The sequence below is a fragment of the Electrophorus electricus genome, chromosome 10 (genome assembly GCF_041902795.1).
Source record: "Electrophorus electricus isolate QZ-2024a chromosome 10, ASM4190279v1, whole genome shotgun sequence".
NCBI lineage: Eukaryota > Metazoa > Chordata > Actinopteri > Gymnotiformes > Gymnotidae > Electrophorus > Electrophorus electricus.
Window position 1 is genome coordinate 20,146,627 of NC_137506.1, and position 12,081 is coordinate 20,158,707.

The window sequence follows — 12,081 nt, forward strand, 5'->3', positions numbered from 1 at the left end:
GATAGCAGTCACTCTGGGAGGGCGGAGGTGGGCGGATGCGTGAGCCTCAGACTGTGCCCGTGATCTGGCCCCAGCTCAGGCTGGCATTATGCTCTGCGGGCTAATGGACCTCACTTTATTTTTAAACACACTGTCACGGTGCGGCTAGGATGCCAAGGTTACCTTAGTGAGACCCGGGAAGGAGGACTTCTTGGATTTGCTAGAGCAGGGTGTGAGAGAACTGAGTGGTGAGACTGCAACACTGTGCCTAGAACTGGGACCAGCCTCCGTGAGCTCCCGCTATGACTGACTAACACATCGTCACAAATGGCACAGAGGCACGTCAAGAAACACATGTGTGTGCATGTTTGCGTTTATGTGTGCGAGTCAAGCTGAGAGACAGAGACAAAAACTCCCATCGTCACATGAGCCCGTAAACACAAACACACATCATGGAAAGCAAGAGTGGGGACAGTGGGCGTGTCAGATCACCCTGTGCCAACCGGGCTACCTGGGCCCTGGCCACTGTGTGCAGGGTATGAGAGTGCAGTGCAGAGCTTACCAGCAGCGAGGGGGATCCAGAGTGGCCAGTGGACTGAGTAATCGCCCTAACGAACGTGACAAGGAGGCCCTGTTGGTACAAGGAGACGCGTTTAGAGACGGGGTGACAGAAATGGAATTTAGGAAAGAAAAAAAGGAACAGCTGCTGTTTTATCAGTTTGTTTTAAAAACTGCGCGCCACCATCCGTCGCCGTGACGATCCACTCGGGATGCTGGGAAAACAGACTCGGGGCGATAGAGATACGATTTGCCATTGGACAGGTGTTGAGTCCGGTCAAGGGTCATGCGGAATGGCATCGGTCCCTGGCTGGGCCTGAGCGGTTGGTGTGGGATGGAGCTGGTCGGCGTAGCAGAGAGAGGTGGGGCAAACACAGCCACAGGCCTCTGCGGGTAATGTATTCTGAAACCAAATTACCGTAAGCCGATCCCATCTGGACAGTGTCGGAGTGGGGGCTGCTTTGGTTACCCACGATAGCATCTCCACGCAGACAGCAAAAATCTGATTAACCCAATAGCACTGAAACACTTGGTCAAAGAGCAAGGAGCTTTTAACTTAAGATGCACTAATGCAATTCCCTCGCCTTGTTTTCTCTCAAGCTAATACAATAAATTGGAGAGAAAGGAAAAAAACAGGTAAAGCAGTAGGAGAGATGTGCATTTTAAGTGCTCAATGCGCCAACTCGGGAATGAAGTCAAACAAATTTAAATGTAATTCATCATTGAGTGCTTATGGAGGTTTGCCCCTAGAAATACATAATCCAACTGTCATTCCACTAAAGAGAAAAGGAGGAAGGGGATTGGTGTGAGAGAGGGGGGGGGATAGCCCTGTCAGGAAGTGAGGAAAAGATAGAAAAGTCTTGTCTCTTTTCGTTCTTGCTCATTGCAAATGCACCAACAAGCCAAGAAAAACTTAAAGTGACAAGTCACAATATTGCTGGATTTCTGAATGGCGAGGAAGCACCACAACAACTTGAGAGGTGCAATAAACTGGGCCATATCTCCCCAGCTGCTGCTGCAACCGGCCACCAAACCTAACAAAGAAGATACTCATCAAAAAAAGAACATAAAAGAAAAAGGGAATTGCCACATGTGGCAAACACAACCCATATGTTAACTAGAAAACCAGATCCGCGCACACTTTACACTTTTTGCATTATTAACTTCCCGGTGTCGTCTCGCTGAGACCGTCAGACATAAACAACACTGACATCGCTACATCTGATACTAGTAAGCATACAGTATTCATGCATCCAGTGTGAAATCAGGCAAGAGGTGCCTGTTGAGGTCAACCCATATGGTAGCATGCATACCCAACTGAGTTCACCAGTCCTAGACTAATGAGGTAGCCAACATAAGCCATTCAACACACCAGTGAAATGATAGCAGCAACATCAACTTATAAATAACCAAAATTGGCAGAAGCATTAAAAAAATAAGCCTGTGAAATTAAAAATGAAATGTACCTGTTTTCTTCATTTCCGTGGATAGTAATACAATATGTAAACAAATATGTAAAACTACTACTATTAAAGTATGTAAAACTATTACTTTATTCTGCAACATGGAATTTAATATAATAGTTATAATGTATAAGGTGTATTTTGAAATCAAGTCAGATATGGCAATTTTACATAAAAAAGACACCATATAAGCAATAAAAAATAGCTTTACAAAATTCTAAAAAATAAGGGACTCTCATACGTCCCTGACAAGCCCACTTATACAAACACAAACACACACACACACACACACACACACACACACACACACACACACACACACACACACACACACACAACACACACACACACACACACACAGTCGAGCAACAAACACATTATACCCATATATGCTTTATATATTGACAAATTTAACAAGGAATATTAAATAATAAATAATAAAAAGTTTCAAGCCAAGACCAAAAATTTGAACCAATCCTGTGGCACTGTTGTTTGCTCTGATGTCTACATAAGCCAGCCATTACACACCAACTGAATCTACACATATTTAAACACTGGCAGTGGTGACCCAAACTCTAGCCTTGCATTAAATTACTATGTAATATTTTCTCTTGATTTTAAATGCCTCATCTTTAAAAGTCTAGATTTATCCTATGACATGACTTCACATGTGGCAGGGAAATGGGGTATATATATATATATATATATATATATATATATATATATATATATATATATATATATATATATATAAAACTAAAACACTAAAATGTAGTTTTTTTTTTCCATGTACATGTGTCAGAAGGTTGAAATCAATTCACAATATGAAAAAGTATATAGAGAGATTGATAGATAGATAATTTCATATTTAATTTAAAAGAGCATTTAGTAACATTTAGTAACAAATTTTACATTATACCAGTAAAACATTATAACATTATAAGATAAAAATTACTTAGATTTAATGTATGCGGGGGATTATTGAAAAATCCATCAATTCACCTATTCCAAAAACTCTTAACAACAAGTTAGGGTAATATTTTTTTATGAATTGTCTATCATGTCATGATTCAGAAGTAAAATGATGGCTGCATTAATTCAAATTTTAAATCAAATAAACATAACTGGTTTTAAAAGAAATGCCTTAAAAAAATAAGCATTTGGTTAAAACTCATATGTTTAATCTATTTGCCAATGATGTGACCATTCTAAAATCCCAGCAAAGAAACCCCAAAACACTACTGGGAGTACATTTGTACATATTTTTATGTGTTGAAATGTATCAACCATTATCTGTAAGCAGTCTGAAAAAGTGTGTAAATGATGCAGTTTAGACAGAGGATCTCCAGTAGGGTAGTCTGAAAAGCTGAGCTGTCTTGGACCTTTGTAATCTTGCTTAGTGTTAGCTAAAAAGCAGATTAAAATGTGCATGGCTAAGGAGTTAACAAGCTCGGCAGTGTGCAGAGTGTCAGAGGTGGAATAGACCCACTTCCCCAAAAACCCACAGACACACACACCCTGTCCTGCAGCAGGAACTGATGTCATTTTAGCCCACTTCACTGTGTCCCTTTGGTGTTTCTGCAGGTTTGTAGTGCCTATGTAATCAGACACATCTCAGGGAGTGAGAAACCATCCATATGGCCCTGAGCTCCTCCACATTACTCTTTTGGAATATATCAATCTTCCAGGCTGCCATGCTGTGTATCTTTTTATGATAATCCAGCCACAACAACACACACACATTTGGCTGATTAGATTTTTAGCGTGGAAAGAGTTATTGTTCTAAATTAAGAGGGCTCTGAATATGTCTTATGATCGTTCTCTCAACATGATATATATATATATATATATATATCAGTACATGCAGATTACATGGTGAGTACAGAGGGGGAAAAAACTTCTGACAGCTATACATTTTGAGCAATATTGCACAGACAGTACAAAAAACACTAATGACTATTTATATATGCTTGATAAAAATGATATACGTAGGTATTAAAACGTAGGTATTAAGTAAGAAGCAATAATCTGATGTGAAGAGAATTAATTTTCTAAAGTGAGACCATGTTCAGAACGCACAGCTGAGGCCAAAAATTATACATGGAAAAAATACAAATATAAATTCTGAGCACAATATTGACAAACCCCATCTAAGGCTAGGGGGGCAAGTGAGTGGAGAATTCTTCACTTAAATAGGCTGGCTGCTCCCGCGCGCAGACGGCCAGACTGAGCACGGAACGGCACGGTGTGGAGCAGCAGCGAGCCGATCTCCTTCGCGCTGGCCTCGCGCGAGCGCCTGCTCTCCCCCTCTGCGCTTACAAATACTCCCACCATGTAATTCAGCCTAGCCAATCCCCAGGAGAACTGTTTAATCTTGTCTCTTTCCATTTAGTCGCGTGCGCTTGAGAGTACAGAGGTGAGCTGGGCACGACTTCCCTTTGTCCCATCCAAACAAGTATCTTACGATTGTTTTTGTTTGGGTTATGTTTTTGGTTGTTTGTTTGCTTTTGCTTGTTTTTAAATATACTCAAACACTCTTGCATACTCACGAAAAGATGAAAAGGAAATCACACTTAAGGAGCTCCTAATTGATTGGCCACGCACTTAATGCGATGTGCAAGGGGTGCCACACACTGCTAACAACCTGCTTTCAGGAAAGGCTTTCCCCTGAGCCCCACACAGAACAACCAAAGAGCACCTGCCCTGCTGCTACACTTAATAATCTGTTCAAGCCTCGTTTAACTCCAAACAGAAAAGAGAGCGAGCATGTGTGTGTGTGTGTGTGTGTGTGTGTGTGTGTCTGTGTGTCTGAAAGCGCGAGAGAGTTCCAGCACAACCACCGAAAGTACAAAGCCTCTCTACAACAGTCAAAAGTTGTACGTCAAGACAGCTTGCTTAGCTCAAACAAATATGTTTGGAAAATGAGATAGATAAAGCTATGAAAAAAAGGAAGCAAAAGCAAAAAGCAAAGAAATCAACATTCCATTTCCAGAAAGAAAGAAAAGGTGGTTAACAACAGTGCAGGTTTGAAGGAGAGGAAGATGCACCTACTGGTTATGATAGCTGAGAGGATCAGGGATGCAAAGTTCTGAAATGTCCATCAGTCCAGTTTTAGCATTCCAGGAAGCAGAGAAGGAAGAAAGAGTAAATGAGTGACACCTGCTTCTCCCCCAAAAATCAGAGTCGAGGACCTTCAAAAGGAAAAAAGCACCCTCCAGCACAGCACCCCCAGTCTGCACAGGTACCAGAGTGTGTGCGGGTGGGTGAGTGTGTGTGCGCGAGTGTGTATAAGTTAGTGAGTGTGTGTGCGCGCGTGTGCATGCGGGGATGTGCGTGCAAGCGGGAGGGGGGGGGCAGAGGTAAAAGAGGTAGTGGGGTGGGGGGGTCGAGGACAAGAGCGAGGCAGAGGCTGTGGCAGTGGTGGAAGAGAGCGCGCTAAGACAGAGTGGCCGTGTGAGAGCGCGAGAGAGAAATGACTCTTTCCATGGTCAGGATAGGGCTCTTTAAGACTGAAGGGCTTGATGAATATGGAACAGCTGCTGTTGGCTGGCTCCGGGGGGCAGGACTTAAAGCGACAGAGAGGGCTGGTGGAACACAGGGGAGGGGGTGGGAAGAGGGGGGGTGTCTTAAATGCCCACACAGACAATCACATACCCTGCTACACAGACACACACATACACAAACACACACTCACACGCATACATGTACACATGTGCACACACACATTATTATACTTACAATATTCTAATACTAAACCTAAGCACAACTTTTATTTTGAGAAAGGTGCATTTGCTTTAAAATAAATATTTTTAAACCTGAGAACCAGCAAAAGAATTTTGTTTTTGCTTGTTTGTTTTTGTTTTCCCCCCCATGTTACTTGTGAAAACATCTGGTCTGCTACTAGACCAGTACACACAAGTACACACATCCACACACAATCACAGGCACATACAAATAGACTTCATAGGTTACACAACCTTAGCATTTTACTGATTAAAAACAAATACAAAGACTTATGCACTTATGCAAAGGTAATTAACTTATGACCAGAATGAACTAAATGTGCTTTCTCCATCATGATAAAACAAAAAAAATATGTTCTGTTTGCTTTACAGTGGTTGCTGGTCTCTACTGTTGACATATTCGATGTAAAACAAGCATATTTATTCAAACATGAATCATGTGATTCAGCAGAAGCATTTTTCCAAAAAAAAAAAAGTTTCTCATTTTCAAATTTACTGTTATATTTAATTTTACTCAATGCTTCACACAACTGGAAAGATGTACCAAAATTAAATGTTTTCTATATATCTTACATATAAAATAGATGTATTATATTTATATTTCTTTTTTTCACAAAGATGAGTATGTTTAGTTACTCTATTCCTTTAAATTTAGTTAACAAGTTGACAACTGCCTATAAACAAAATATTTAACTAGAGAAACAAGCTTATAAACAAAATATGTTTATATATTCAAATCATATTGGTTAACCAGTTGTAGTGATTTTTTTTTAAGTGCTAAATTATTAATCATTATAATCTGAGTAGATATATAGGCACACAGTTTTTCTTGCAAACCATGACAGAGTGACCATCGTGTGGAAGATTCACCACAAGTGTGAGAAATGTTTGGAGCCATAACTCAAACTGAACACCCATCAGCTTCTAAAGCTGCGTAAAATCCTTGTCTGTCTTTAGTGGCCTGCGATCTTACAAACGCCTGTGTCTCACTGTTGATAAAGCCTTAGAAAAATGTGGGGAATGCAGATACCATTTCAAAGTTTATGAGGGTCTCCATGTTACTGTATCCCATCTTCCAAAGCACACCACAGCATCTAAAGGGAGCATGGGCAATGTCGCTGCACCCATGGATGGGCTGCTTGAGCAGATGCAGTGGGCTACATCTCACAGATTCAAATCCAATAACACACACCAAGCCACGGCAGTGTCTGAGACGCGCCAGGACAAAACTGTGGGTTCGAAACTCGAAGCAAATACGCAAGTGTCTCTTCTTCCCGATTAGAACGGAACTAATGTGGTTGACATGTGCCACTTGTTCACATCTGGCTAACCCCACCACTTGCTTCCCACCACTGGCAGCAAAGACCGGAAGGCACTGGGCTGACTCATTACTGGGCATCTCAAGCCATAACCTTAAGAGAATCCAGTCCTCTTCTATTCATCGGCTCACGTTTCCATAATCAATACTGAGGCATCATGCAATCCCTATTGATCATCACTAGGCCCATTGATGCTCTACTGCAGGCCTTCAAATTTACTTTGCATAAAAAACGCCTCACATATTCAGCTGAGCATAGCAGCCAGTTTGAAGCACACTCTAGGAGGTAAAAGAGGGTTTAAAAATGCTATCAAAGTGTAAATCAATGACAAACACTTTATCACGTGAGAAACCAAAAGAGACATAGCCCTCAAACCAAATATTGTAATAAAATAGTTGTATTTAACAAAATCAAGAGTAAAATATATTTTTCTCTTGAATAACAGTTTGAAATACTGTGACGCAGAAACATTTCAGTACTTCAAAATGCTCGTTCATTCTGTTAACATATATTCAGTGTAAGAACACACTGAAAAAAATCTTCTGAACCAGCATGCATAAAAAATGTTCGTAAAAGCCCCATGCATGTGCTAAGCTATTTTTAAGTAAATCAACATTATGGTTCATATTGAGTAGATGATTGATGTCTGAGAAATTCAGAAACATACTGTAATTTAATTGCAAAACATGGGATGAAAGGTCACTCATCTGAGATTCTAATCCATCTGATTTGGTTAAAGGGGAGGGGAGCAGTCCCTTTGGAATGCTTATTAAGTGCTAGGCATTTGGGGACAGAATCCTGCGCAAAGACCTGTACCTCATTTATCTTTTTATGCCTCGACATGAACCACTGATATAGTGAATAATAAATAGTGAGAATACTTTCATTTGTACATAAAATACAGGGGGTTTCATTGTTTGTTTGTTTTTTACCAATAAGGAATAAAGAGGATTTGTCATGAGAGTGTTAAGACATACAGTATCAAACTGGAAAAGAACTGAAATATAGAAAAAAATGACACAGTCTGTGTAACAAATTTAACAAATTCACTTTAATATTTGTTGTTAAGCAGATATTAATCCTAGATTTGATCTGTTATTTGATGTTTAGCGTGACTCATCTGTTCACCATTATGCAGAAAGAATTATGAAAAATTAAATAAAAATCAACAGACCTACTTATTTAGGCCTATAATGAATAAAAGAGATTTAAAATATAATAAGGTCTAATGCATTTGAAGCAGAATAAATAAATAAAAACAAGTATATTAACATATATTTAAAATACTATAGAATTTAAATAGAATTTAAAATACTAATTTTACAGTTCTGTTTAGATGATGAAATGTTACAATGTAACGTGTCATCAAATGTATGTACCCGTGGATTTTAAGATCGTGAAGTGCCAAAATCTGAAGCATCACAGAGGCCTATGCTCGGGTACATCACCTGGTGCTCCCTTCTTATTTGAACACATAGAAAACGGAGTCTGCAGATGTCGTGTCGTCCCATTTTAACTAAAACGAATGAATTTCCCCATGAAGCTCAAGCAATATAACCCTCTAACTGCCGCCGTTTTTTAAAGTCTCCTGTAACTAGTTGTATGTTTACTGTTAGAAGAGAGAGAGAGAGAGAGAGAGAGAGAGAGAGAGAGAGAGAGAGAGAGAGAGAGAGAGAGAGAGAGAGAGAGAGAGAGAGAGACGACTGCCCGGCGACTTGGCAGCATGTGACCCGACACTGGTCATTAACGCGCCTCATTTTATAGTAATATGCATTTAAGATAGTTTAAGATACGATTTAAGATTTGATGAAGCTTGTACTCGAAATACACATTTTATTTCTGTTTCGGTAAATGTTTACATTTTTCCACGTGGTATGTAATTTGACATGCTTAATATATAGGTACAGCAACCAGTTGACACGGGAAACACGTTAAACTTAGTTTTATATGTTACATTAGACTGAGTTTCACAGAGTCCTAAACTGTGCAACTTCCGAAGCGCAGCCAGGCGCCTTGAGCAGTTTGGAGTATATACATTGCAAAAAAGCGTTAGCTCAGTTTGAAAACGCGATGTTCATATAAAAAAGATGAAATGAAATACTATAGTATAAGCAGCCTATGCCACAGATGAAAGAAGAGAAAGGTGGAGAAAATTAATCTACCTTCTCACAAACACGGGTCATTTCGAGCTCCCCAGGTGTAAGTGCGTAAGAGAGATGTCTTCAACTTCTACTGGCTGCCTTTACCTTTTCAAATGACTGTTCCTGTCGTTTCAGTCGTCCGACAGGAGCGTCAACCCCTCCTCCATCCCTCGCTCATTCCATCCCACCAGACCTCCCCACACCGCGGACTGGGAGATCTAGCTGCCCAAGCAGTTGTTATGATCTTATGACTAACCTTCGAAATTAACATTCGAATGAAAAAAAACTATTTCAATATTACTTGGCTCTACGCCATGAAGTCCCCCCTTGTTCTTTTAACGGGCTCCTTTAACGGTAGCGTGTCACGGGGGTCGTGTAAGTCTTCCAGAGAAAACAACAGTGACAGCTGACCCGCTGCGCAAATCTTGGATACCACCGTAGTTCTAGAGAAGGTCGGCTTGATTCCGCCGCTGATGAATAAATTACAAGACAGCAGTAGCGTCGCGTCTGAGTCCAGGAGAGCTAAGAGTTTGGGAGCAGTATCATGTACACGTTAGGTTAAACTCAAGACTGCAACAAACTTTGAAAGTGTCAAGATAATTTCCCCAAAGAAACAGTATTCTGTGACCAACAGAAGCCTACATAAGGTGGTTTCAGATAAGTTCGCAAAAAGTCGCCGCAGGACTTCCACTGCAGTTCTGTATTGATCTAATGGCTATTTGCGTATGGCAGAATTAATTGATAAAAGTGTTCTAAGGGGGTTTATTTTACTTTTAACTTTGCGAACCTGGGTGAATTTAATTGGAGACATGAACTGCAGTCACATGATATGTAATACCTATTCACAGAGTAACATTATTGAGAAATATTATTTTATAAGCTTTTCTTGATTAAGGGCCCACATGCTACAGTTGGATATAGCTGTTGGTAAAATGATTAAAACGCCTCAAAGCAGACTTGAGATAATTTCGGTAGTTTAAGTGAAAATTTTGTGGAGTCCACTAGAGGGAGCACTATTTCACAAGACTTTAAAGGAGTTGAAAAGAGGCCATTGTTTATTAATACAATTTTTATATTCTTAGTTATTGGTTTTCTTTCCACAGGGAGTGTATGACCTATTCAGATTTGCCAATAAAAAAAGTGTTTGAATTTAAATAACGAGAGGTTATTATGTGTGCACAGACTAGGAAAGACCAATACAGTTATTATTAATGGCTCCAAATTACTTTCCTCAAAAGTAGTCTGAACATGGACAGAGGCACAGTAATTAGAGGGGGTTAAAGCTCGTTGTACACAGTTAATTGCAACAAATATTCAGTTGTATGTAGAGATTATGAGAGGCTTTACTTCTGTTATCTTTAGATTTATCTAGCGTTTTAAATATGTAAAGCAGCTTTAACAGCAGGTTTTATTTTAAATGATTATATCTATGTGGAGAAACCCTGATAAAGTGATTTTTTTTTTACATGGATGATGTTGTCAATGGTTTCCATACAAAACTGTTTTATGTGAAATTTATGTTATGAATAAATTAACGATGGCATCTCAAATATGTTACTTGGGCCCTAGTAATTAAAAGCAGTTGTAAGGAATCTTTTATCTCAGTGACGCTGGATATTACATAATTTGCCAAGACTTATTTCTTAGGTTCTGTATTGTTTGAATCTTATATTTGATACATTCAGTTTTGATGGGCTTGGGTGGGTCTATCTTTAAAAAGCAGTATACTTAGTTATTTTTCCCCTCTGGTTGTATGTTGCTCCATAAATGAATTATGGCATCATGGCAAACTGAGTTAAAGTCACTCACATTTGGAATGGATAGACAGAGGATCTCTGGTAAAATATGTTCTCAGATAAAAACAGTCAAGCATTAATCTATGCTTGGCCCTTTGAACATTGCATAATTCAAAACCCAAACATTTTTCTTTCCAGTACTCAAACTGAATCAGACACCAGGGTCTCCTCTAGACTCCATTCCTCTGTTGGCTCTCGCAATCGTCTCCGTCCCCAAATTTCATTTGGAAGATGCTCATGCTTACCCGGCTTGCTCCATGGTTGTATCTTGCTTCACCTCATGCTGTAGATTTACTTGGTTAACAAAAATGGACAGGAGACTCTAAGTGGTTTTTGAAATCTTTGAATGGACTTTGGAGTAGATATATGATGCCACTACTGGGCATAACCTCCTCCTCCTTTAACCAGCCTTGATTCTCTCTCTCTCTCTCTCTCTCTCTCTCTCTCTCTCTCTCTCTCTCTCTCTCTGATTTAGGCTGGGATATGTGAGAAGTGGGATCCACAGGCGAAATAAGGATGTCTGCTTCATGGGCTCTGACAGGAAATCTATACACTGCAATGTTTATCATTGAGCCATTACCACACAGCCAAATGAAAGGACAATAATCCAATAATATGGCAGATTTACCTGAGGAACATTCACACCTTTTCATAAATAGAGAAGAGTGAAGTAATGCCCCCAAGTAAATGGCACCTGGTACTTGGTACTTTATTCCAGAACTATGTGGTGACTGACAGGAGGAAGAGAGCACTAGGTCACCATGGACGATTATTTAAATAATATTAATGGTATAATAAAATTAGTCTGATCAACTCACAGTTATCAATTCACAGTTAACCCTCTGGGATCATAAGTTGTTGTTTGTTGTTGAAATTATCTAGTTATCAGTGTGACATATATTATTAGAATTACTATAGTATGACAACATGCTTTTTCATGACTACTGCTATGTTAGACCTCAGAAAGTTAAGCTTGAAAACTGGAATCTTCAGTTTGACACTTTACACTTTACAGAATTACAGAAGCTGTGAAAAGTGAGGTTTGTGAACACAATATGAATCATTTCATTGAGAGGAGCATC

General features: G+C 39.6%; 1 protein-coding gene across 7 annotated transcripts in view; it reads right to left on the reverse strand.

The window, feature by feature from the left end:
- esrrb (estrogen-related receptor beta) overlaps nt 1–9,403 on the reverse strand; it is a 58,679-nt gene extending 49,276 nt beyond the window's left edge. The window contains exons 1-3 of one of the 7 annotated variants that reach the window (XM_081721717.1): nt 9,225–9,241; nt 5,052–5,088; nt 542–610 (exon numbers count right to left, since the gene is read on the reverse strand). Coding sequence is in view for 2 of the 7 variants with exons in the window: in XM_027023744.3 (XP_026879545.2) it covers nt 542–610; nt 5,052–5,101 (119 nt within the window). In the remaining 5 variants the exon portion in view is untranslated. Of the gene's footprint in view, nt 1–541; nt 611–5,051; nt 5,445–9,224 lie in introns of those variants that run through there. The other 6 variants (XM_081721718.1, XM_035532871.2, XM_081721719.1 and 3 more) reach the window with 6 other exon arrangements.
- Between the last annotated feature and the right edge of the window lie 2,678 nt (nt 9,404–12,081).